Source organism: Apteryx mantelli, chromosome 17, assembly GCF_036417845.1.
Source record: "Apteryx mantelli isolate bAptMan1 chromosome 17, bAptMan1.hap1, whole genome shotgun sequence".
Taxonomy (NCBI): Eukaryota; Metazoa; Chordata; class Aves; order Apterygiformes; family Apterygidae; genus Apteryx; species Apteryx mantelli.
This window is the reverse complement of record NC_089994.1, coordinates 9,871,726-9,899,107: the sequence shown is the minus strand read 5'-3', so window position 1 is coordinate 9,899,107 and position 27,382 is coordinate 9,871,726. Positions and strand designations below refer to the sequence as shown.

At 38.2% G+C, this 27,382-nt stretch overlaps 1 protein-coding gene across 3 annotated transcripts in view; it reads right to left on the bottom strand.

The window, feature by feature from the left end:
- LOC106486862 (septin-2) overlaps positions 1-26,925 on the bottom strand; it is a 43,901-nt gene extending 16,976 nt beyond the window's left edge. The window contains exons 1-11 of one of the 3 annotated variants that reach the window (XM_067306775.1): positions 26,823-26,925; positions 20,216-20,267; positions 19,013-19,112; positions 18,122-18,208; positions 17,352-17,475; positions 11,573-11,707; positions 10,987-11,104; positions 4,874-4,975; positions 3,918-4,063; positions 2,770-2,853; positions 1,668-1,725 (exon numbers count right to left, since the gene is read on the bottom strand). In XM_067306775.1, coding sequence (XP_067162876.1) covers positions 1,668-1,725; positions 2,770-2,853; positions 3,918-4,063; positions 4,874-4,975; positions 10,987-11,104; positions 11,573-11,707; positions 17,352-17,475; positions 18,122-18,208; positions 19,013-19,112; positions 20,216-20,242 — 981 coding nt within the window. In that variant the 5' untranslated portion in view covers positions 20,243-20,267; positions 26,823-26,925. The other 2 variants (XM_067306776.1, XM_067306774.1) reach the window with 2 other exon arrangements.
- Positions 26,926-27,382: the final 457 nt, after the last annotated feature.

The window sequence follows — 27,382 nt, the reverse complement described above, 5'->3', positions numbered from 1 at the left end:
ATTAAATATTTCTAGTTATAACAGAATTTTTCAGGTGTAAGCCTGAAAACAAGTAATTCTATAAGGATACTTACTATGCACGTACAATGTATATAGTTTAAATAAAACAAGGAGAAACAGTTATCACTTAAGCTGCCTAAATCTACTGCCTGAGTCTTAGAATTACTAAGGAAAAAAATATCTTAAAAAAAAATGCTCGACATTTTCAAAGCAGCTAATGTTCCTGGCTATCAACTGAAGGTCTACTGTTGTTTGGTATATATTTCAGTAAATGGGAGGCATTTAATTGGTGTACAAAACACTTGCAGAAGTTCCACTGCCATAAATACATGGCCATTAAAAGTGCTTACGTTGATGAAATGAAGTTATACAGTGATAAAAATGCAGCTGTCTCACTTAGCCATCAGTAAATCACATTATTAACGACTATTTATGGTGACAAACAGCAAAAAATTTTCCGGAAAGGAAATGCAGAAGCAGCTAATTATGTCAACATGGCAGGTAACCAGGATTAGCTATTTTTAAACCTGGATGCTATGAGGGAAAAAGGAAATGCACAGACTGAAGTATCTATATTTCATACACTTTATTATATTGGAGGGTAAATCTTTTATCTGAAACACACAAAATTTTGTAGTGTTTCATTTCTTACTCCAAATCAATTCCTGTATGCATTTACCTTTTTAGTCATGCCTTCCTCCATTTATGGACTTGAATCCAAGTTCAGTTGAATAAAAAGAGAAAAAATACTACCTTCCAGTTGGCAGCAAGTCTTATGTGTTTCCATAATGCAAGCAGTCATAAGCACTGGTAATACAGTACTTGAATTTAAATACTGAGCTAACAATCTCCAAACCCTTACAAGTTCAACATAAAAATAGTAAGCTGAAGGGCTTACCAATAACTTGAAACCAGAGTAAGAAAATAGAGTGAAAACACCAGATCCATAAAGTGATTGTATAAAAGAAATATTAATCTTTACTTGCATGTTTTTCATCTTAAAAATTTACCTGCAAGCTATTGTGTTCACAAAAGATTAAGAGATTAGAAGAAGCATAGGATCATGGAAACTGGTCATTACAAGTTACATAGCATTCTCCTTGACATGTCCTCACACACAGAGGTAGAGTTCAGATCTGTGAATCTCCTCCATTAACTAGTCTTGAAGGATGGTCCTCTCTTCTGTACTCTTTGAGAAATGCCTTTTTACATTACAGCGTTTACCTTAATTATATCATGGGATTTTTAAAGATTAACATTTTCTGTTCCATAGCAAAAAAACACAAGAAGAAATTTACTGTAAAGATGCTTGTACTAAACAATGATTGAAATATTAGATTTATCAACTTTACTGTGATCAGTCTACCCCAAGATATTATGTTTAAAGCAGCACATGTAACTGGCAAACACGCTTATGGAAAAATAGCATCAAAACCGGAAAAGAAAGATACCTGCCTACAACCAGGACTCCGTAGGCTACTTACTATCCACAGGATACAACTGGCTAGACAAAACACGTTGTATGGGCAACTTGCATGTTCCCTTTAGGTCCCTATTTTTCACAACTCCCATCTTGCACTCTTTGTAGACTGTAGCTGATGTAGACCACTGAAATCAGAACATGGCATGTTATATAAAACCCAATAATTTTAGAAGCCCTCTCTTACCTCAGCCTCTTTCTGCTGGAGGATTCTATCCTTGTCTACAACTTCTTCTTCAACAGGTCTATTGAACAGAACACCACATTATGATATAAAATACAGAAGAGAAAGGCTCCTAGAACAGATTCAAGATTTGCATTTTAGGTAATACAACTGAAAGAAAAGAAGTCCGCATACATTCTCACAGGGGAAAAGAAAAAAATTCTTTAATCCTAAGTTTCCCTTTTGTGAAACACCATCTTTACCCTCATAGACTTCTGTTTCTCCCACCCTCTAATTTTCTTCCTCTGTTTCATAAAAATGTAATATCTCCACCAATAGATCTATACATATATATATTTTTGGCCATTTACTCTAATCAAGAGATTTCCTCTGCCATCTACCCATTGTTCAAAATCAGCCATAAAAGCAGCTGTGGAATAGCTGTGAAAGTTTTTTTTTTTCCTTCTTTAAAATCAAAATGCTTGGCTGAATACATGAATGAACAAACAAACAAAACTACTTCAAAGTAAAGTAGGGAGAAGAGTAAGTTGCAAAAAAACACATTTCTGCTGCATCTTCCTTGGCAGCATTAGGTCTGCCAAGGACAGAAACCTTACAAAAAGATGCTACAAAAAAAAAAGATTGCCTGGGCTAAACTTCTCTCTCTAGCTTCCAACAGGAAAGGAAAAAAAAAAAAAAAGCACAGCAGTCTTGCATAACTGAAGAAGCATCATCCTACCTAATCAAACAGGCTATGGCCTACCCAAATATGCCCACTGAAGTGTTTTGTTTGTTTTTTTTCCAAGTAGAGACTATTAAATAGAAAGCTATCCTGCTTGCTGCCCACTGCTTCTTTACGCACATACCAATTTAAAAACATAAAGAGAGAAAGGGGATCATATACAAAACCAAGAACATAGTTTGTAAGCATATTGCTTAGATAGTCATTACTCCTTTTTAAGAAAATGTTTCACACAAATCTCCAGTACCCCCCCAGATTGAAATCTCAGGAGAAATAACGAGTTAAAGGAGGGATTAGTAAGGAGGAAGAGCAAGTCCTATCTCATAGTGGAAAAGAACAGACGCAGGAGCAGCAGAACCCAAAGGCACACACCCAGGTACTCACTTGCCAGTTCGCTTTAGCCTCTCTGAACGGAAGTTCTCATAGTGCAAATCTTGGGTCACCTCCTGCAGGTCCTGCATGTGTGTTCTAGAACATGCAAAGGGCTATTAAACACTTTGTTCTTCTTGCCAAAGGGAAGAAAAACACCCTTTTATCTTTTATTTTTGTTTCATATAATGGATATATTTACTGGAAAATTAATCTTCACAGACCAAGTCCGCCATCCAGCTAGCTAGAATACTGATATCATGTTCATTAGTCTTAATTTGTACCTAAGTGCCTGCCTTCAATATTCTTCAGAGCCAGACAAAGAATGCTGTCCTCCTCTTGTTCACTCATTATTTCACAGGAGCTGTTTACACCCGTCTTTGCAGTGTAATAACCTTGGGAAGACTTATTTTAAAAAAAGTTTTAATTCACAAAGCATTTTTTTGACTGTTTTAAGTGCCATTTAGTACAATTTGTAACTGAAAACTAGGTGGAGCTCCTTGGCTAACATAACAGCTAACATTGCTTAACAATTCTCAATTGCCAAAAAAACCCTCAAACAAAGACGACTGCTTGCTACAAACTGCAACCAGCAGAGGGCAACCCCTGCTCAGCAGAGACTAATCAGAAATCCACAAGAATTACATTTCCAGCAAGAGAAATGCCATTAAAAAAAAATCACTTCAAAGCATCTACGCACCAGAATATCTATATCATACACAATCATAAAGCAGGGTTATCATATTCAACATAGGATTTCCTATACTGCCAAGAAAACTGACCTTCACCTCTAAAATACTCATCTTCATGAATTGCTTTAAATAATATTTTAAAAGTCTCTCTGCTCCAGCAGTTGCACTATAAGAAAACAACTTTAGTTTATATGCAAAGCCATAAAATCAGTTCATGTAAGAGATGAAGAACTGTCATGAGTATATGACAGTGTAAAATACAGAAAATATTTTCCATGATGACAGTTCAGAGGATCACAGCAGTAAATCAAGCTGACTGGGGGCAGGGGGAGGAGGAAAGGGGGGGAGCAGCTCCACACTGTAGTCGGAGTTAGTTTTCAATTGAGGAATTCAGGTTCTTAGAACTCTCTAGTCCTGATAACAGAGTTATGCCACCACGAAAGGAAAAGGGATAATTTTACCATTACTCACACCAGCATTGTGCGCAATTTAAGGAAATCATTGTGCTCCGGATTTTCAACTTCAACAACTCCCCAAGGATACAGACGGCCTCTGATTTTCTTCCCTTTCACCTCAATAAGTTGATTGGATCCAATAACAGCAAAGGGAATGCTAGCCTAGTTGAGACAGAGCAAAACAAGTTACTGTTTGGGGGTTTTTTGTTTGTTTGGGTCTTTTTTAGGAAAGCACAGACACACATTTAAGTAACAGAATGGAGAAGGGGAAAAAGTGTTGACAAATGCATTAACTAAAATCCTTCCACATCAGCCAAACCAGTAAGTCCTATTCTGAACGCCGCAACCTCTCACTGTTAACACCTGCAGTTTTGTTAGGGTCAGTTTGTCTTAATGGCACAAAGGGAAATGACGCTTTGCTTTAGGAACACTTGACTGTTGTTGCAGTACAGTTTGGGCATAATGTGTCACCTGACATAACGTCATGCATGGAAGGCAGCCAACAGAAACATACTTCAGATACAGATTAAGTAGCTAGAGACTGAGAATTTCAGATATATTCTCCATGCATCTTTGCCACTAGTATCACAGCACAAAGAGGAAATGACTTCAGTAGAACCTTTATTATCTGGTCTAACAAGAGGAAAGTCATTACTTAGAGTAGTAAGCCTAATACATGCACGCTCTCTCTCTCTTTGCTTGCATGTGAAACGGATAGCAAATCACAGTTCCTGGTGAATAGTTCCTTACATTTAAGGGGGGAAAAAAAGAAAAGGAGAAAACCACAAAATACCCACAGCCGGAACTCTGATGAAGCAAGAACCAGAACTGAAAAGACTTACCCAGACCCAAGAGTTTTTCCAAAGAAAACTCAAATTTTCAACACAAAAAGGAACAAAGTATCTGCAAGCATACAGTAAGCTTAAAGAACTACTGCATTAAAATAATCAATTAAGAAAGAGTGAAACTTGCCTTCAGAACCCTGGTTTGTTCTTTAAATTCCTCATCTTCATCAGAATCTGCATCAGGGAGCTGATAAATCCTAATGCCATGTTCAGAAATCTCATCCAGAACCTGAGTTAAAAAAAAAAGAGAGCGAGCAAGAGAGCAAGATTATTAAGCTGAAGTATATAGATTGATTTACCAGTCTGACACATCTAGAAAACTCAGAATAATTTTTCTGCTCTAAGTAGTTTGACAATGCCTAAAAAAAGTCACTAGCAGAAACTACCATGACTTACTCTTTGATCTTATGTACTACAAGCCTATTTGCATTGCATCAATTTCACTCTATGAAGAAAAAAAAAAGGGGGGGGGCAACAAAAAAAACACAGCATTTTTTCCATTTTGTCTTTATTCAATAGAGACTTGCACCTCAAGTCCATAAATATCCTAGGAAGCACAGCTCAAAGTAGAAAACCACTTGTCCAGCAACTTGCAAGTTCTGAGATGCAGGAAACAAATACTAAGTGGGAAATCAATCACATTCCTAAAAGGAACAAAAAGTCTTGAAAATACAGCGAGATATAGTGTAGGCTATTTTACTCTTCCAAAACTATCTTAAAAACAGTTTGAGATTTGCTAGCTACATATGTTGTCTTTTGAAGAGCTTACTAAAAAGTATTTTTAAAAGCCAACAAATTTGCTGAGATAACTCTGAATTATCCTGTTTGTAACAGATCTTTTTGTGATATAATCTACAAAATCAGAAACAGCTACACAGTAACAGCAGCTCACCTGTCTGTGCACTCAGAGAGAAACAGACTCACTAAATACTTTTGGTGACATTCTTCACATGTTTGCCTATGACCTTAACTAGTGTATTTTTCTATGTTCAATGATACAGAAATAAAGATTTAAAAATACCCATATCGTCAAGACATAATCAAGGTATTCAGACAATCTGTGTTTGCAGCTGTACTCAAGGAACAAACATCAGAATTAGAACACTATTTGCTATGAATGTTAGCCGCATCACTAATCAAATATTTGTAACACATTACATTCTTGCACAGCACTTCTTGAAGATAAAAAAATGAGACACCTGACTCAAAGGTCTTCCCTTCAAAAACAGAGGTCTAAAGATTTGCAAAAAAAAAAAAGCATGAAAGATAAATGGATTAAAAAAAAAAGTCATAGCAAAACCAGAAGGTTTATGTAGAGGAAAAAGCAGGAGCTGACAAAAACAAAAAGAAGTTAACAAGAAGCAGCAAGTAAAGGCAGTGAATTTGGAGAAGAGATTCATTAACTACAGCATCAACACCATGCAGTCTATGTCAAAAGGTGTTTTCCTGTATTTGATATCTACAGAAATTGGAAGGACAATGTCTACTGTTGGTTGAATTGAAAAGACTAAGCCTATGCCCCACTTAAACTGGGGAAAGCTTTCAAAATCCGTTAATAGGGAAACCATCCATACAAGAGTTTGCTTTATTGTCACTAATGTCCGAGATTAACACAAAAAACCTAATCTGTATTTCTGTATACATTCTTTTCCTAATGAAATCACTGCAGGGGTAAGTAGCTAGCATAATCCTAGACCTCTGGCAGTTTCAAAAGGTGGTTCTAGTCAATGCTCCTTCTGAAGCTTAACAGAATGCTTCGACTGCCATCCTATTAAAAAATATATATATTTGAATAAGAAATCCCAAATACACTGACAAGATTTGTTTTCACTAAAAAGTGTGGGGTATGGGGAGAACATCAGGAATGCTGACAGTCTGCAGTAACTCTCTCTTTGAGGAGATCTTGGATGTCTTGACAGAAAAACATTACTTGTGCAAACTTCCTGTATTAGTATTCCCAAACGGCAACACATGGGCTGCGATGACAGTCCCACAACTGGTACCCACATCACGCAGCGGCACTACTGCAATACTGAACTTTTACAATAGGCAAAGTTTGGGCATCCACAACATTGCAAAAAGTTTTTTGTTTTTTTTATGAGGTGATAAACATTCAGAAATGTCAATGTAAGGAACTGCGATGTCATTAGCACTGATATAACTGTGCAAGTGTTAAAACCCCCCCACTAATCTGATAATACAAATACAACTAGGTTTTGAATGCATGAAAGGTCTTGATGAAGCTTCCTGTAATATTGTTGGCTTCCTTCATCTCCTACTGTGATGGCAACCAGTAACTACAGTATAAATAAAACTTGTCCAACTAGAGTTTGATATAAACTAGAGTTTAAATAGATGTTTAAAAGAAAACAATCCCTCACACCTTTAGAAGAGAAATGACCACGTATGAACCACAGCTACTCCCATGACAATGTTTTCCTGCCAGGTATATAAACATCACACACACAGACACACACAGACACACACAGACACACACAGACACACACAGACACACACAGACACACACAGACACACACAGACACACACAGACACACACAGACACACACAGACACACACTATGAACTACCACCTATACCAACAGACACGACTATATTTTTAAAAGAAAAAAGAAACTTGGAAATAAGTTTTGCCAATAAGCAATTAACAGTTATCTTAGCTCAATTACATTTCCATCGACAAATGTAAATATTGTTTTGCAGAACGGAGGAGAGTTAAACTGTCACCAAATGCTAACAGACCATGCACAGCTGGGATAGGTGGGGCAGCGCTGCAGCGTGTTGCCTTTAAGTAGCTGCATGAAACAAGAAAGCACATGTAACCTGACTGAGATCTTAAAGATAAAATTCAACTGAAACAATAGCGGGAAAGCCAACAACAAGGGGTGCTAGAATAATATATTACAGCTGTTAAACCTAGTGCTTTCCTGAAAGGAAAAAGAATTGCAATAAAAACAAACTGTATTTTATGGTCCTAACAATGAAACAGCATTTTGCTCCTGCAAATCTCGATTTTATTGGCCTCAGAGGATTCTGTGTTCCTAAAGATTAACCTTCCCATGGGAAATTCAAAAAAAAGTCAAAATATTAGTTCCCCTTTCATGAAGTCATTCTTTTGAGCAGGTTTCCTTAGCAGCCTTGCATGGCACAGCTTGTGAAACTGCCCTGCATTTCTTCCCACTCGAGAGTTTTAAAAAATAACTTTGAATTCCAAAAAGACAAAACAGGAATTACTCCAAGCTGGGTTTCCTTTGCAAGCTGATCTTGCTGCTTAGTGCAAAGCAGCAAAACAAAAACATTTTACTTTAGATTGATGGCCAAACAGCAGAAACATCTAAAAAAAATAAAACTTCAAGCCGCGTCAGCAAAGCAGGATTTTGATTCTTATTCTTGATTAGAGATGCTGTTAGCCAAGACGCTTTTAGTTAGAACAATATACAGTAGCTAGACTTTCAAAGCTTTGGAACCACATTATACATTTGAGTTAGTATAAACTCCGTTTGTAGAGTGACCTTTGCCAGGAGGACAAAAATAATAGCGACTACTGCTTACCTGTTTCCTAACCACTCCCTCACCAGACCACAGCGTAAGTGCTGTTGAACTTTTTATAGTTATCCAATGCATAAATAACAATGTGGTGTCCACATGTGTTAGTCAGGACTGTTTTAAGAGACTTTGTTAAAAATAACATTGCTCTAAACTGGAAAGGACTAAACATGAATGGGCACAGACAGAATAAGGCAGAGAGAGGTTGCCTTTAAATTAATCTGTTCACCACAGGACATGTAAATGGAGATTCATCTCCATCTTCAAGTACACAGGCATCAAACTCTCAATCTAACATCACTTGCAGACCTGTACTAAAAAATAAGCAATTCCAGATTCACATCAGGAAACTGGTTTCCTTGCACTACTGCCCTGTTTCAGCTAATATCCTGCGTAACAATACACAGTAGCGAATGTCACACAGCATGCGCACTATGCTCCGCTTGACCCTACCAGGGGCCACCGAAGAGCAGGCAAAAGGAGCTCAGCAGAAAGACCCAAGACAGTCACAGCAAATACTGAAACCTGGTGAGATTACGTTCCTCTTCATTTAACCCCTCCACGAACAGTATTTCTATCAGATAAAATCATTTTACCAACTCAATGCACACTCAGAAGAAAAGAGGAGATTGAAGGCAGCATAAGCAGCCACATTTCTGTATCGTTATTCCCTTATGCATTCTTTCAATTCGCCCACAGTACCTGTCATCTCCTCATAGCATTCGCGGAGGAACACAGTAAAAGCTCAAGAGCCTGGGCAGAATTTCTCCCAGCAAGATTTACAGATCCCTCTTATGTCAATGAACGCCTTGGTTTCGAGAGTTTTTTGCTTTTTTATATTAAAAACAAACAAAAACCTAAAAACCCACTAGTTCATCATAAAGCTGGTCACTGTTGTATAAACACCTTTCTCCCCTCTAATGAGACACAACTGACTTCACTATAGACTTGTTCACTCAAATATAGAAAATTTATTGTTTCTTGGCTGAGTTTTGCTTCATCACTAAACTCTATACAACTACACTGCCAGCAGTATCTTACCTTGCTAGACTATAGTTGCTTACACATCTACACAAACCACAGTCACACCTTTGATTGTGGCACTGATCTACCCTGAAAAAAAAAACCCTCTGAATTTAGGTTGAGTTCAGCTAATACGCTATTTTGTAAGCATGATCTGAATTAGACTACTTTTCCAGGCCAAAATAAAGCTGTAATCCTTCTTCAAGAAGACAGAAAAATACCCATGCACAAAATCCCGTGGATTAAGGAACCAGCAACCATTCTAAATAACCACGAGAAGCCAGAGGATCACAACAGAAACATCTGCCACCACTCCCTCCACAAGGAACAGAAAGTAGTAGACTAAGATTATATTAATATGTAATACAAAAATACAAGATTAAGATATAATCTTACCATTAAAAAAAAAGTTTGCATACTCTGGTGCAAAGTACAGACTGTGTTTTAGAAGTATTAATTTTCTCTATACCCAAAGCATGGTTTATTAAACTTGCAAAATCCAGGAAGTATCATTTTGCTTTGTAGGGTTCAAAGCTGTAGGACTTCCCAACTGATTACATGGCTTTTGAGACAGTATAACCTCAATTTTTTTAGTAAGTTCTGTAATCAAAAGTTTGTAATTGCAATAAGTTTTATTGAACCACTTCTCAGCCTAATACAATCTAGCCAGCTATGCATTTCTTACTTCAACCAGGTGCATAAAGTCATTCTGAATCAAAGAAGATAAACTGGGAAACATTAAATATTTACATTCATTGGCCAGATTAGTCTATGATGAGTTTAAATGGAAATTAAATTTAAAGTGCAAGACTCCTATGACCACAAATACATACAAATATTCTTGTAAAATACACTATAATGGCATATTTGGCAGTGACTGGCCTGTCTTGGAAAGGTTTGGCAAACAAAAATTCAAGACAGCAAGTAAAACTTCCAATGCAAAAAGATCTGCCTTAGTACCACTGCCTAGAAAACCTCTTCCTCCAATGTAGTCCTAAGTATGTCCTGGTATTTCATGCAAACAGATAACCTATTAGGAAAAAATGTATGTGGAAATGTGTTTTGTTGTTGTTTTTTTTAAATTCATAACAGTGGAGATAAAAAAAAAGCATCCTGCTAATATATTAGCCTAATTATCTTGCCTCAATATTAGCATTTAGTTTGTATCAGGGGTGTGCTTATTAAGCAAATCCCCAATTACACCAACTTAACCATGTTTTGATACAAATACTGCAACACTCAGAGCATGGCAAACCAGATTTCTTTTGGATGAAACTAAACCTAAAAATACACTCTCGGAACATATCTAATGCACTCCCACCACTAATGGGTATTCAGATGTCCATTATGCCCACAAAATGAGAGCTATTCAGAAATATCATGTACACTACGTGCATATTGGGGGGAACCGAGTCCTCACTCTCAACTGTTTTGCTCAACAAGCCTGCTTTGTCTGTCTTAGTGCACCCCAATAAAGCCAGGAACAGCCAGATTCTCAGTGCAACTGGTGAAGCACACCTGACCTCGGTGAAGTTTTGCCACCTCACACTTGCTGAAAATTAGGCCTAAGGCCCTCTTCAATTTGAATTTGCTCTGTATTTGGCTTTAACACTGTATGGGCTACACTGTTCCGATGATCAAGTGTTAAACCTACTCTTCTCTTCAGCCTCTCTCTCTCCTTCAGCGTCAGTGTGTCAGCCTTAGCAATCACCGGGACAATATTGACTTTTCCATGAAGAGCCTTCATGAATTCTACATCTAATGGTTTCAGCCTGCCAACAGGGAGGGAAAAAAAGAAATTAAATCCAAGTTTTGTTTTGTTTTTTAAACAGACCAAGTAATATATTAACAGTAAATGATATTTATTTCAAGTACCTACACAAATAGTATGTCCAGCATAAACTAAGAGCACCTGTTGATCAGTCCGGTCATTTAAGGTTGAATTGCAGTTACAATTGTCACTCTAAGACAAAGTGGGTATTACAAGCTCTTATGCTTCTGAGTGATAAACAGTGTAATACCGACCGCTTCAAAGCGATATTAAATACTAAAAACTAAGGGGACAAAGCAGAGGAGAGCATTAATCCCAAAAGACCATTTTAATTGCATCGGCTAACTGACAGTGTAGGAAGTAACTCCACTAACATGAAAGTTAAGTTTCCAGGTTTCCAGTTCAAGTAACGAACAGACTTATGAACCCTTAGGATATGGCACCCTAAAATACAAGTGCTTTTTCTTACCCATGCCCAAAGGGAGAAATGAAGTAAAAACAGCAATGGACTCTGTTGTCTATAATGTGGCGCCTGTTTAGACCACTCTCATCATGAAGGTATCTTTCAAACTGGTTGTCAATGTACTGGATAATTGTTTTGAAGCTGTGGTATGGGAAAAAAAAGAAAAATCTTAAATCAGCTTTAAAATAATAATAAAAATTATGAAAAGACAAGAAGGGCAGCTTTTATGCTTTTATTAATACCTCTTCTGTTTCAAAACTCAACATCCTAGCATTGTATCTTTCAGTGAGGAAAATATTTTGATAATGCAAAAAGATATTTTCATAGCAATCCCAGAGTATTTATTTATTCCTAGAGCTGCCTGCAAGTGTTCCTCTATCTATTGGATAAAAATGTCAAGTACAAGCTCAGAAAAAAGCACTTAGAGGTGAGACAACACAAAGACAGGAGCACAGGGTTTAGGACTTTTCTTTTTCAGGGGGATGGGGGTGAGGATTTGTTTTTAAACCAGCTGACATATCCCGGATATCCTCCTGATTTACAGTCCTGACCCCAGAGCTAGGTTTCTATAGTTATCAGAAAATTCTGATATTCTAGTCTGTCTGAATTGAGTCAAAACACATTTGAAAGTCATATACTGAAGCATCGCATGATTTATTAAGCTATTTTTGTTATCTTACAGAATTCTTTTCTTTTGGCAAATAAAAATAATTCCTACTTAGTTCAAGGCAATTTAAAATATGCACTGCAAGGAAGTAAAGGCATACAAAGTTTGATCAACACACGTTAATTGGAATAGAGAGAGAAAAGAAAACACGGTGCATTACTAAGAAGGTTGCTTAAGATATTCCAAAGCATGTGGACACCTGCAAACAACATTAATATAAAAGGACACTTAAAGTACTGCAGGGGAAGGAAAATGAATACACTGATGCAGATAAGATTAGGCAGATAACTATGTGTCATGGACATACCTTAAACTACTTGGAAAAAAGTAAACAGAAAGCTTAAGTCAAAAAAAAAGTATTTCTGTTGTTGAGAAAGCACAAATTTGATTAGAGAAACTTAAAGAGGGAACAAACAAGAGAGCACAGAAATATTTAATGATCAGGAAAACAAACACAGAATCACTGCAAAAATCATGACAGGCACCAAAGTTCAAGCCTGGGGTGCGCAACTCTAACGAAGCTAATGAGAGAAACTAACAGGAATGACGGAAGGGACCCTGGGGCGAACTTGATTTTCCAAAGTTAAATAAGTTTTTGGATCCAGGAGGACTAAATCCATAATAGAATAAACGTATTTATATCTTGGCAAAATTTGCACCATTGTAAATCATGCTACAGAAGGAGACACAGCAAAACATGGAAAGGCCTTCAGGTATTGTGTTTAAGCCTTAGTGCTGCTTAAATCTTTTTAAGAACTAACATCTTAATACCTAAATATATTGAAAAAGGACATGTTTTATTTACATTCCTGTTGATCTTTAGATACTCTCCCCTAAGCTGGTGAAAGGTAACAAGACTGAAGAGGTACAAATATTAGGACAGAAACCAAGCACAAACAATGGGAAAGCAACTATCACACATTTCTCTGGCAACGTAATTAGTTTACGTGCAGTTTTCTAGCTCTAATGGCTATAATTTTCCTTATAAATATGGCGTTAGTGTCCTGTACCTCCTGACTTCCGGGAAACACCTGGCTTATACCACTGTGCTATCATTACTTAGGAGATAGCACATCCTGTATCGTAACAGCAAACAACACAACCACTGCATTTAAGCAGCCCGTTGGGGAAAAATGAACAATATTACCAAGCTGCCAAAGAACACAAATCCAACTTAACATTAGCCAGTAAAAAAAGAAAGTTAGCAGCAGCCAGAAAGCCAGATCAAAGAATGACCTGTGACATTGCAACAAAGATGAAACAAGGGGTACGATCAGCAACATCTAACAAGCTAATTCTATAGGCTGTTTTGTCAATCATCCTTTTGATGACTACTTCATGCGCAGAACTGCGGCCAAATCTTTCTTCTTTCTTTCTGCTGTAATTCCCTTCTCTTCTGTCTGATGACAGATGTTACTTAAAGTCATATTTTTCCCCACAATCCCAATGTACTTGCACATGGTAGACCCTTTGTGTGCTTCCAGCCTCCCCCCATAGACAATTCTGCCGTTCTCCAAACACAGCCCTCGGCTGATGCCGAGAGCATTTCTAGATTTAGTTTGCTGTGATTCTAGAATACAGAACTCTAGCTAAAGCTGAACTGAAACTCCAGTTACAGCTTCAAACAGAATCTAAAAAAAGCAATCACTATGGTTAGCATCTACCTTGTCTTACAGGCTGTTCAAGTAGTAATATTATTTGAAAAACCAAAGATAACCTACATTATAGATTTAGTAAAACACATTCTCTAATAACGCATTTGCCAATCTAATATTGTTGTTCTTCCGATCCAAGCTACCCATTGGACAATCTCCTGCCAACTCATCATCATTACTAGCATTTCTGCTGCGATGGGAAGTACATAAAAACTGACCCCAGCTCCAATCCTTAAAATTCAAACTCTAGAAGTAAACCATTTCATGAGCCCAAGGACAGAAACCAAAAGTGATTTGGAAACCTACTCAAGAAGAAAGGTTTTTTGAGATAGTATCAGTGATTGCCATCTCCTAGAGGTGTTGTGCCAGTTTGATGATTTTCTTCAAAAACTAACCTCAGTAAAATCCATCACCCTGAATAACAGGTACTCTGCATAAATCGCAACTTCTCAAAAAAAGAGTTTTACAAACTTAAACCTAGACCAGCACCATCTACTGGTTAACTGTAACTGCAGCACATGCTCATGAACATGAACAAAAGTTCATGAACATGAACTTGCTGCTTCCTCCGGAGTAACAAGGAAGGAAGATAGTTGTATTGGGTTAGTCTTGACTAGAGTTCGAAACAAAGAGTCTATCCATCCAAGTTCCTATGACATCCTGTAAAGACCAACAGACTTTGTTTGTCAAAATGAAACTCACTTGTGGCTCAGAGAAGCAAAATCTTTTCTGTGACTTAAGAAAACGGAGATAGAAAAAGAAATTTAAAGTCAATTGCATATTTTTGTACTGTAGTATACAAGTATTATTTGTTCCTATAATGTACTTTGATGTCTAAGAATTGCCACAGAAAACTAAGTATAACACACTAAATTGTTCTACTGGATCTGAATCATCATGCAATGACCTTATTTAGCAGGCCTCTAAAGAGAAAGAGGAAAAAAATCTGAACATGAAGGTCTCTAAAACATCTTACCAGAATAAACAAAGGGCATCAGAACACAATCAACAGGAAAAGCTCTGTGTAACACAATACACTGGCTGCTGAGCTCTCGACTCCAGCGGAAGGAAGCTCAAGTCAACAGTGCGGAAAGTGAGCAAGCGGCATTCTGCAGTCCAGAAAGATGCCTTACTCTTATGCTGAAGGTTTGATTATTCTTAACTTAGTAACATAGGAGAAGTGGAAGGAAAATAAAGATACAAATCCCACTGCAACTTCACTTTCAACCTTTCATTTAATAGATTTCACACTAAGGCAATGTACCTTAAAATGCCTTTGCCCCAATCATTTCTGCTGGGCTTCTACAGTACACCATAGAAAGAAAAGAAAAACCATGTCCGATAATTGTATTCTTCAGAATGCTCTGAATAGTGCAGTATTCTGTCAAGAAAAGACTACAAAACATTATTATTAGCATTGTAGATATTTATTTTATCGGCTATTTGCTTCCTTCCAGGTCTTTAAGCTATACCAAAAAACTCAAACCATATCAGCATTTACTTCATGGCTCCCTTTCTCTGCACAGTGACACTTCATTTACATTAAGATTCCCTCCACCACCACCAAAAAAAGTTTCAACAAAACTGAATGGCAAAGCAAAAAAATATACATATTGTTAGAACTTCTTAAGAGACAACTGCATGGAAATTCAAAGTTTAGCTTCCAGTTGCACTGAAATAACTTAGGCCTCCTAGTAAGCACATTAATATATCACATTTTCATTCAAAAAATTTATTGCAAGATCAATTTTCCACACTGGAAGAAAGGTGTATAGGGTGATTTTGAAGCTACATTTATGAACAGACGTATTAACTCTAATTTTACGCTAAGAACTGCCTGGTTCCTTCACAGCTCCTGTACCATACTCTTTCTTCATGAGTTACTACACAATGGTGCATGCAGTTCAGTGTATTTGCACACAACTAGTTCAGCTCTTAAACGTTATCAGTGCCAAAAAAATTTAGATTAGAGAGAGCTAAGAAGCAACTGCATCATAAACAAAATAGTTCTATCCAAAGGGCTAGCATTAGAATATAAGGAGAGAGATTCAAAAGTACTGGTCTTCTAAAAAACATGGAAACTGTATGGGCCAGAGACACAGAAAAAGATGATCAAAAAGTTTCTCTCCACCAGAATTCTGCCCTATCCGGCTTGTTAAGGAAACAGAGCTGACTGCAGATGTCACAGAACCTTATACGGGGAAAAGCCATTCATTTTAAGAGAGAATCCAAAACAGCCTGAAGAGCACTGACTAAAGCCCTTCAAAAAAATTAAAGAGTGGAGAGAAAACTGAAACAGGCAGTTATACACAAGTAATACAGCTTTCCTAGACCTGTGTGTTTTAGGCAACAAAAGAAATAAGAAACTTGCTTTGAAAGCTTGCTCAAAAACTATATGATCATATGATGAGATATGAACTACAGCACCCAGAATGTGAAAGTTCTTAGAAAACTTGGCTTAACTGCAAGATAACAGGGTTTAAGGAACTGGACTGCGAACACCCAGAGAGGAGTCAAATGTACTGCCAGATTACTACGCAAAATTCAAGGTTAGTACCAAAATTCTGCTTAGCCTCAGGAAGGCTTAAACCTACACAGGCTAAGCACAAGGCTTCAATAGTCTGGTGAGAGAAGACTTAGAAATACACATTACAAAGTTGAAAAGACAGCTAAACTAAATGAACTCGGACAACTCTACGACACTAATCAAAAGGCTGCAAATAAAACAGCCTAGATATTGAATGAATCATTTAACACCAATCTCTTACCATGAACCTAAATTAGGGAAGAATTAGTCCACAGACTTAAAAATACAAATTATTACTATAGGAATTTTTCTTGTTGTTGTTACAGGGAAATAGTCAAAAGAATCTCAGGTAGTGCTGCATTTCAATTTATATATGAATCCAGCACTACTAGGGTTTGGTTGAACAAGATAAGATCTAACTAGGTTTTCATTTCATGGCTAACACATTCTTCAAATGCATCTCCCAGCACAGAATACCACTAAGCTTTCCCTCTACCGCTAAGCAGAGCCTCTCAAACATTCATCACACACCTCCCAACTGCATCCTTCTCCCAGCCTTCTCCTCCTAAACTATTCAGATTTTGTATTTACCAAACATCAAGTGCTATCTCCACAAAGCTACAATGAAAGAACTAAAGCTAAAGCTTTCATTAAAGCATGAGAACTGTATTTCCCCAAAATGTTTTCTTTCCAGTCAAATAAGGATGGGACTCAAAAGACCCTCTACCATGAATTCAAGATAACACTACATTAATGTTAAAATAATGAACCTGCTGCTTCCCTTTAGTCCATCATAAAAACAACAGAACAACACACAGTTCTCCAAAGACCATTTCCACCAGCTGAATCACCAAGGTACAGAAAGGCAGACAGATACATTAGCGTGGACATGTAAAATATGAACTCTATCAAGCAAAGCAGTATTTACACACATACCAGTCCTGGCTGTTAATGGCATCTCCATATCCTGGTGTGTCAACTACTGTTAAACGCAGTTTCACCCCTCGTTCCTCTATCTCTACTGTAGAAGCTTCAATTTGAACTGTTCTCTCTATCTTCTCTAAAATAAAGGAACATTTTAATTGTTATTACTCTTATAAATGCTGCAGAAAACCCTGTGGGAGAGAGCAGTAGAGGAGGAAATGCTATTTGAAGTATATTGTAACCTACATGACATAGAACATTTTAAGGAAAAATTATAAAGAATTAAGTTAATCAAAATTTAAGACCAAATTTTTGTAAATAAGCAAAAAGCAATGAACTAAAAAAGGCTGTAATACATGTAAATATGCAAAAATAGTCAAAATTATCATCAAAATATAATAAGCATGTTAGATTCTTTACAGAGGCACAGAACCTCTAATCAGGATTTAAGGCATGACAGGTGAAAAAATTAGAGGAAACAGGGATTAGAGTAAAGCCACATTTAGGCATACTGACACCTAAGAGGTTCAGGGTTTTTTGTTTGTTTGTTATGATAACAAGTGATAAAGAAACAGCAAAAGCTGCTGAGCCTGTGAAAGGGAATACAAATAAGAAAACAACAGCTCAAGAAACTACAACTTGGAGGGTTAAAATATGGCCAGATGGCAAAGAGAAAGGGTTTAAAGCGTGAAATCATCAGAATGAAACAATGTAAACTGGCAGAACATGAGATTTAGTAGGGTTAGAGGTACGTGCTGGAGGAACTGAGACACCACATTTACCTGCAGCTCCAGGAATATAACGTTCTGGATAAAGATCAGTCAGGAACAGACTGTTAATTAAAGTGGATTTGCCCAAACCAGACTCACCTGCAAACAAAGTAATTCAGGTAATTAAGCACATACACCTTTTTCTCCAAGCTCTTTAAAAAAAAACAAAAAACAAAAAAAACACCACACACACAATAACACACACACAACAACAGAACACTCCTCTATCCCCAAGCCCATATTATGGAGGAAAAATAATTTGTTCATCAGGATGCACCCTAGCTTTTGAGATAAAGACATCAAAGGTTCAGAAGGTTCAGCTAACCAGCTTTAAAAACACAGGAAAAACAAGCCTTTACTGTTTTTATAAATGTTACATGAAAATGCTAAGCTTACTGTAACAGATTTCATAATAAAAGCTGAAAGGTCATACAGTACTGACTTTAGATCTAGAGATAATTTACTTCATGGAAATAGAAGGTTTTTTTCATTTAAACTTATGAAGTGAGAAGCTGTAACTCTCCTGATGACAGTTTTTGTGAACAGTAGAAACTACAAGAATGGCATCACAATTTCAACAGCAAGACATTCCCTTAGCACAATCATGTCTTCATCTGGAAAAATGGAGTCAAAGAAAGATTAAGCAACTATTCCTAACATCTGATGATGAGTCAGGAACACAAGAATGTCGTGCTAGTTCAAAGTCATCATCTTTAATCACTACAAATATTCCCTCCTACAAAACACGACCAAATAGTAAGAGAATTAATTAGAGTGTGGAGAGGTTCAAAGTTTTTCTTCTCTATATCAGGCAATTGCTAACTAGGAACACATATCTGGCTAATGTGAAAGAAAACTCTTTTTTTGTTTTATCAGTCAAAAATATTTAAGTAAGTCACGTACCAACCACCATCAGTGTGAATTCAAAGCCCTTCTTTACAGACTTCCTGTGGACCTGGTTAGGCAGATTAGCAAATCCCACATAGCCTGCTGAGTCAGAAAACTGGCAAGAAAAACAAAGCTGAGTAAAAATGAGATCCTCTTCCCCCCCAAAAAGTTGAAACAGGGTTCACTTGATCTTATACCATAAAACACTGAAGTACACAAAGCACATGGAAAAGCAGAGAATGACATGATTTTTTGCCACTGTAGCAAGGCAGACTTTGAAACAGGCCCATTTGCCAAGTAGACTGATACAAGCAGAGATTTAGTAAGTACCTTTGGCTACACACAAAAGTTTCTCCTTGGATAACAAATTCTGCAAGCCTACAAGAATACGCTATTCTTAATCTAAAGCTGTAAATTCTGCTAAAAAAAAGTTCCAAGATAGAGGTCAAAAGTGTGTGTTAAAATTTGGTATCTGCCATTACCATCTTCTGTAAGAATAAATAATGTGCACACTTGCACACAGAAAAAGAGAAACACTGTATAGTAATGGAGAGATAACCAAGATGCAATCAAACAAAGATCTTCTGCTCGCTGCGCTGTTCATCTATCTTAACAATGCTAAACTTCTCACACAAAAGCAGAAAAAAATGTGCATGAAAATCTTACCTGGTAAGAGATTGGGGCCATAAAAATGATAGCCCGTTTCACCATCTGTTATAAACTGACTGAAAATCTAATAGGAGTTTAAACAAGAACTGCAGCCACTTGATTTAGGGATGCATTAGCTAGCCGTAACAAAATGTTTTCTTCAAAGATGAGTTTATAAAAAGAACAGTTTTGATACAATGCCACACTGCAAATACTTCCCATGGGGGGGGGGGGGGAAAATCACTTAAAAGACAATTACGTTATTTACTAATAATCCTTTAAAACCCACCCAAATGGGCAACAATATTAGAAATGAAGATCTGCCAGATGAAATTTCTGGAGATGAAGACATCACAGGAAATGCATAAGCAAACATGGAATAGCTGGCAAATATCTGAAAGCCTAGAACTACATACAAGCCGTGTTTTTACTAAAAAGCCCTTTTTAAGAAATATACCTGAAGCAATAATATATTATTTATTCAGTTTTAACACTTTGCTAAAACCAGGAGTACTTTCAGAAGCTGAACAAATTCAAAATAAAATTTTGGTTATGTACTCATCTATTTACCTTTACTTTTTCACCTGATTGAGACATGTTTGGTCACTCCAAGTTTCAGATGCTGGAAAATAAAATCCATAGTGTATACGTTAGCCGACTTGAAGATTACATTAATTGTATTTTGAACTGATGAACTGAAGTGCATGTAATAATCACATTTTATTCTAGTAGAATGGAATGTCACATATTCAAAGATTATCTGTATGCTGCAGAATAAACTAGCCATAATTAAATTGCCTGCTTCTGTGAAGCTATTCACATAAAAGAAATTACACAGTATTATCAAAAACAGAATATTTCATTTAAATATTTGAGTCTTAAAGAAAGAATACTTTAAAACCTCAAAATATTAAAATTCAGTACCCTTAAAGAGCTTTCATCCATCCTATCTTTAAAGAAAGAAAAACATTTATTGAAAGCAAAAGCTGAGCATGCATAGTACTACTAATATTTTTTAGTTCACTTTGCTTCCGCAATTAGCTAATAAAAGCTGAAATTCAAATTCTCTCTGTTCCTAAACCCCTATGCAGAATAGAAGGAGATCTGTTTTTCTTCCACTTTTACCTTTTCCATAGAATAATTATGCTTTTCGTAAAAATTGTTTACAGATAATTGAATGTAACATAACAGTTGTCCAAAAAAATTAAGTTTGAGAATTGTGACCACATATAAGGATTCTCCAGAGAAGAGGATACCTATGGGCTTTCCAGGTGAAGGGTATAACATTATTTTCAGTCACTTCAAAGTACTATCCTTAAACATTAACACTATACTGAATGTTGCAGTTGGGGTTTGGCTAAACCACACTGGACATGAAAATTCACCATGTTTGGAGCTTAGTTTCAGACATGCAGAAAACCCGCATTTTGGCAAGCTCTTATCTTTCTACTCAAGGATGTTAGTTGTGCTATAGATTAGTTATCGTGGTAATAGCGAAGCCCTCTATTTGGGGTAGGTACATAACAGTGACAGGAAATGAAAAAGTGGAAGGAACACTTCACAGCTTGATTTGTTGACAACACAGCTCTTGGCCTGGGAAATGGGGGGGAAGTGACCTATGGAGGCACCTGCATGTTCAGGCACAGATGCTTTCCTGTTGGGTAGCGGGACGCATTCGAGCAGGATACTGTGCAGTTTCTGACAACTGCAGTTTGACAGGCAAATCCTAGCCTAGAAATACTAAGCTTTGGACTAAAGAAAAACCTACAGTTAACATAATCGCAACTTGGATTTTTAATGAGAACACGTCCTCAGCTCACATGGTACTTCATTTGCCCTGAATCAGACATTTCAAATCCTGTTAGCTGTGTAGACACCAGCCACCCTGTAAGGAAGGAAATTTTTTTTTCCTCCACCAACCACTTTCCCATATACCCAGTTATTTTACTTGCTAATGAAAGCAATGAAGAAAGGAGGTCTTGATCCTAATCATCTTCTGACTGCCTCTAACTAGGCATTCCTCAAAACAGCCTGGGAAACACCCCACAAGAATAGTTTTGAAAAAGCAAAGTTTATTTTTCTTTGACCAATATGTAAGGGCTCATTCAGGCTTCCAGCCAACGAATGTTACAGATGTAGGGAGACGGTGCATTCCTTCGTCACAACTTAACTGACAGGTATAATTCATTGCTTTGTCCAGGTTTTGTTTCTACATTTGGAAACTTCTGCTGTCATCTTTATCTATAAAAGAAGTAACATATTTAAGAGTTTAAAAGAGCCCAGAAATCATCATTAAGTGCTGACACAGATGCACCTTCTGGCTCTTTTCTCACTGCAATGGAAGCAGAGAATCCACCCAGAGCAGCTGCCTATAGTAAAAGGGAGAAGGGGAAACAACTCAGATTTAAGTGGTTATGCTAAATTCTGTAACTATTTCTGCTTTAAACTGACAATGTAGACACACCTATTGTAGCACTAACCAAAGCCACTTGTCAACTGCGTATGACACATCTGGCTTTAAAAATTAGTCTGTCATCTCATAAAAAGCTAAATTTACAAGTCATTCCACAAGCAGAACTTACAGAGCCAGTTCCCTGTGGTGTTGCATCTTATGATTGAATTACCCCATATCTGACAATATACGAGCACTGAATGAAGCTGCTCCTGAGCTTGGGCATTTGTAGCTGCTGCTCATTGCCTCCTAATATTAAGGTATCACAGCTCAATGAACACATGGAATTTATGAAAATTAAATCATTTACAAGTATTTTTAACACACCTACAAAATACCGTGGATCAAAAAATACCAGTAAGCTAGGGATTAACAACATGTTTCCTTCAAAGGTTCTCAACTTCTCTTCCATACACTCTGATATTAAAAGTCAGCTTAACATAAACGATGCATCTATTAGTTTAGGAAAACTTGGGCAATTTTCAGTGTAGGTACTCTTCTACAAAAGCAACAGGTGACATCTGCGCCTGCTTCTTATTAATGAAGGTGTTAGAAATAAAACAGATCACATTACAAACCTCCCGAATCTCCTGGGAGATCCTTATCTCCTGCACTGGACAGACTTCCTGAACAGTAAGCCAGGACATAAGATACATTTCCTAGTGATTACTGCATGCAGAGAATGTTATTTTAATGAACAAAGCTAAAGGTCAAGTGACCTCAATGTCATAGAATTAACTTCTAAAAAAAAAAAAAAAAAAAAAAAAAAAAAACCACTTTTCCTTGTCTTCTATTTCTTTCTACCTTTCTATCCAAAGAGTAGGAGAGTTCAAGCTGAATAAAAATTGAACGGTCGACTAGAATTGTTTATTTCAGTCCATAAATCCAAGCACATCTGAAATTTCATAGACAGCTTAAATCTTTATACACATCAAGGTTTTTGGGGGTTTGTTTTTTTTTTTATAACTATGAAAGATAGCATGTCCACTAAGAATAATTTAGCATGGGTAAAATTTTATTAATAACAATTGCTAATAATAATCATTATGGCATGATTTATTAGTTCTAAAATGAACACAGTAATACTAAAGAGGGGTACATACCTAACACTTTTAGAAAAAAAAATGCTTTTCCAAAATGCTTAAGTATGATGCTGTGGTTCAAAAGAATCCTCAGTTGTTTAGCCTCAACACCTTATGCAATTCATAACACTGCCCTCATGAGGTTTTCTAGAAAATGAGTCAGTCAGCTGATGTCCCTAGTTGATCATGAGCTGTCCTTCTGAAGCTTTATCATATTACAAAAAAAGAAAATCTAAAATTTACAGACTACCAAAATTAGACAGCAAGATAATACAGTATCTTACATCATCTTACCGCACCAAATCACTGCAGCACATAAAGCACGGCTTACAAGTACTACCTTAAAAATGGGCCAGACTACGCTAAACATCAGCGACTGCCAAACTCCTGAAATCTCGCTGCATCCAACTGATTCATACATTAAAATAACGTGAGGTTGAGTGTCTGGCAACACTCTGGACAGTTGCACATCCAAGAAATGTAATGTCTGAATTTATCAATTCTCCATAACAAAATCGGGGCGGAGGGGAAACAGAACAAGTCATAGCTGTTCTATTTCCCCGAGATTTTCAAAGGATGATCTCAATCATCAGGAGATGAGCAAAGCAGCATGTATAAAACATTTCAGAAAGAAAGGAGTAGATAAAATGCAACTGCATTAACAAGTGCATTAGCAGTCAAACTATGTAACTCATTTTTCTGCTGGATGTGCAAAAACATGAGCTATAGACACAGTTAAGTTATGGTATAGGAATGTTCAACAACTTCAAGTTCTGGACTGTGGATACTTTAATAAAATTTAATTTTGGATTTCATTGGATTCTTGTCCTAAATATTGTGCTGTTCTACAATTGAAGGGACCAGAGAACCACTAGCTTCAGTTGCAGTAACCTCCTCTACAAATACAGAGGCCTGGAACATGCCATCCTACCATCTCCTGCTAGGAAAAAGTATTCCACTGAGAGAGAAAGAGAAGGGAAGGAAAACAGGTCATTTCCTTTGTTCCTGTCAGGATGCAAGAAGTAAACCATTAAGAACAGGCAGTCTGGGAGTTTCTTAATAGTAACTAGCACAAAGAAAGTTCTGTGGAAAATGGACAGAGTGTTTCCATATAAGGATATTAAATAATATTTTAAAACAATCACTTCAGAGTGACTGCAACAACCATCTCTACAAGCAGATTAGTCCTCCTGAAATGCCATCTTTCTTTTCATCCAATATTATACAGCTTTCTTAAGTGCATGATAACCAAAAAAGCAACTACAAAAGGAAACAGCCAAGTAAGTAGGTTTCTGAGTGCTGGAACTGGCCTCACCACCACCACCACCACTGTGGAGTCACATTTCCAGACTTAAAGCAGACAAGAGCAAAAACAAGCATATCTCAACAAAATATCACAGCCTGATTTCTCAGTTGTCACAAAACCCTATGAAAGAAGCATCAGATTCAAGTATTGAGGCATGAAATTAAAAAACAAAAATTTAGAGCTTCTCAAAGTGTCTTGAGTACCAAGAAATATGGAAGTCCAGTGGAAAAAAAAAATTCTCACTGTATTCTGAACTGGAAATGGGCATACTAAAATACAAAGCAGTTAATTCAAGGCTATTTTTTGTAGCTGACACGAGTGATTCATAGAACATTGCTAAATTCCATCAAACAACAGCGGGTCCAGGAGAGCTTGTCCTCTGCGTCATGCTTTGTATGGAGCATGTCTCTACCTCTCTGGTTAGAAACCCCATCGCAGGAGTTCTTAATGAGAAGCGCCAACTCCATCCATAGCAGAGGCTGGGGATAATTCCATTTTCTTCCATCAGAAACAGTTGTTACCAACTGAAAGAATCCTCTTCTACCCATTAACAGTTTAATTTATCTCCGCATTGCCCTGCTTGAGGAAACTGAGCATGGCACTTTCACCACCCAGAATTCAGAATGTAACAGCAAACACAAAATTCAGCTACAGCACTCACAGACAGACCAACTTAAGTGTTTACCACCTGCTTTAGCTTATAATTCATATTCACTGTTCATAAAATTTACAGATTTTTATTTCTGATAATGTATTTTAACCATTAACACTTACACAATATAGACTACCTTTATTAATGGGAATGCCATGCTTTTCATTTCAATGTCTTTAAAAGCTCTCCTGACGTTAAGATAAGCCCCATGGCAACTTTTACATTGAAAATGCAGTATATTACACTTCTGTGACTTAACAGCATGCATACACACAGCAAAGGAAGCCAAGAACTAAGGAAGTCACAGGAAAGAACTATGTATAAATGTTGTTCTTTAAAGGAAAAGGAAAGGTCTAAAAAAAGTAAGTGCATGAACCTGGAGTTCTGATTCTAAATTTCCATTTCAGGGTTAACATGTTACTTCAGACAACTTACTTTCTTATCATCATTTCAACGAATACAGTCATGGAAAAAGCACAATGGAGGCAGTGATACAACTCAAATCAACGATGAGTTTTCGCACTTCCTACACAAGCAGATTTTAGCAGTATTTTCCCAGAATTGCTGTATCACAGAAAAATACCACACAGCAATCCTACAAATATGAAAAGCAGATTTTTTTTAAGTGAAAAAGATAAATGTATTAGTCATGATCACTCATCAGGAAATAGGCAACTCTACCTCAGAGCCACAAAGCTTGTGCACATATTAAAAACATAAGTGTAGAAATTTAAGAAAACAGGATTCTTTGATTTCATGCAAGGCATAGCACAGAGCAGCAAGTTAGTTTTGAAAATTGCTTTTATATCATGCTTAAGTCCCATTATACCATGTTGGCTGTATCTTGCATGCAAATGATAACCTAAAACCTAAGAAAAAAGTTAAAGTGCTTGTTGCATCTGCTGCCAAATCAATTCTAAGTGGTTTTGTGTAGCTGTAGATTGCATTTCTACTTCTGCATCCCCTTGTCCCTTGCAACTATCGCTTGGTTATGCTTGGCGTTGCAATTTTAAAAGCATCTGAGGAATGCCAAATGGATAAAGAACTTCCTGCTTCCCCCCACACCCTGCATCTCTAGCTAAACTGTGGTGGGCAGACCCGAGCAGCACAGAGGGGCCTTGTCCACGTCTAAAGAATAACGCTTGCCTTGCTTTGAAAACAAATAAAAGGGCAAATAAAACAGTCTATAACGCTAAGCCTACAGGGCGCAAAAACACGAAAACACAGGCTTTACGCTCGGACATGCTTCTCTGCTCCTCACGCATGAGGTCAAAAATCCCTCCCCCGCCCCATCAGAGGGGACCGGGGACGCCGGCACCGCTGGGCCGGAGCCTCGGCGGCAGGAACCGCGGGCCGCAGCAGCGGGCAGATGCTGGGGCGGGGCGGGGCGGCCGGGGCTGCCCGCGGGGCCCGGGCCCAAGCGCCGCCGGGGGCCGGGCCAGTGCCGAGCCCCGCGGGACGGCGGGCTCGCCCCGCCAGGCCCGAGCGCTCTGCCGGGCCGGGGGCCGCGGCGGCGGGGGGCCGCGGGAGCGGGCGGCCGAGCAGGGCCGGCGGCAGCGGCACGGAGCCCCGCGCTTACCTGAGCCCGAGGCCCCCGAGCCTGCGCCGCCTCCGCCGCTCCCGGCTGCCTCCCCCCGCCGAGCCCTCCCACATCCCACGCGCCACAGCGGCGAATGCCTAACTACCTTCCCCGCGACTCTATGATCTCAGCCGCTTCCCGGGATAGCCGGGAGACACGGCTCCGGTACCACAGAGAGGAGGGATAGAGCGTCTCTCCCGCCTGCCTGAGTGGCAGCGCGGGCGGGGAGCGCGGGCCTGCCCCGCCCCGCCCCGCCCGGGGCGTTGCCATGGCGACGACGGCGCCCTTTTCCGCTCCAGGCCTGGGGCCGGAGCCGCCCCCGCCCCGGAGGGTCCATTCCCCCTCCTAGAAACCTCCCCTCCTGCACCAAGTTTTAATCTAAAACGAGAAAGCATTCAGTGCACAACATGTATTGTAAAAAAAACCCTCAAAAATAAAGGCTTTTTTTTTTCCAGGACGGCCTTTGACCCCCCACCGCAGGCAGTTTGGGGTGGGGGCCCGGGTCGGCGCTGCGCAAGGCCGTGCTGGGCCCTGCCAGGGCTGTACCACCACCACCGCCATCACCGCCGAGCCAGCGGCATTGCCCGAGTGCCCCGGCCTGCTGCCCAGGACAGTTCACCCGCTAAAATGCTGACGTCTGAACTAGTTCACTGCGGGCCTTCCTAG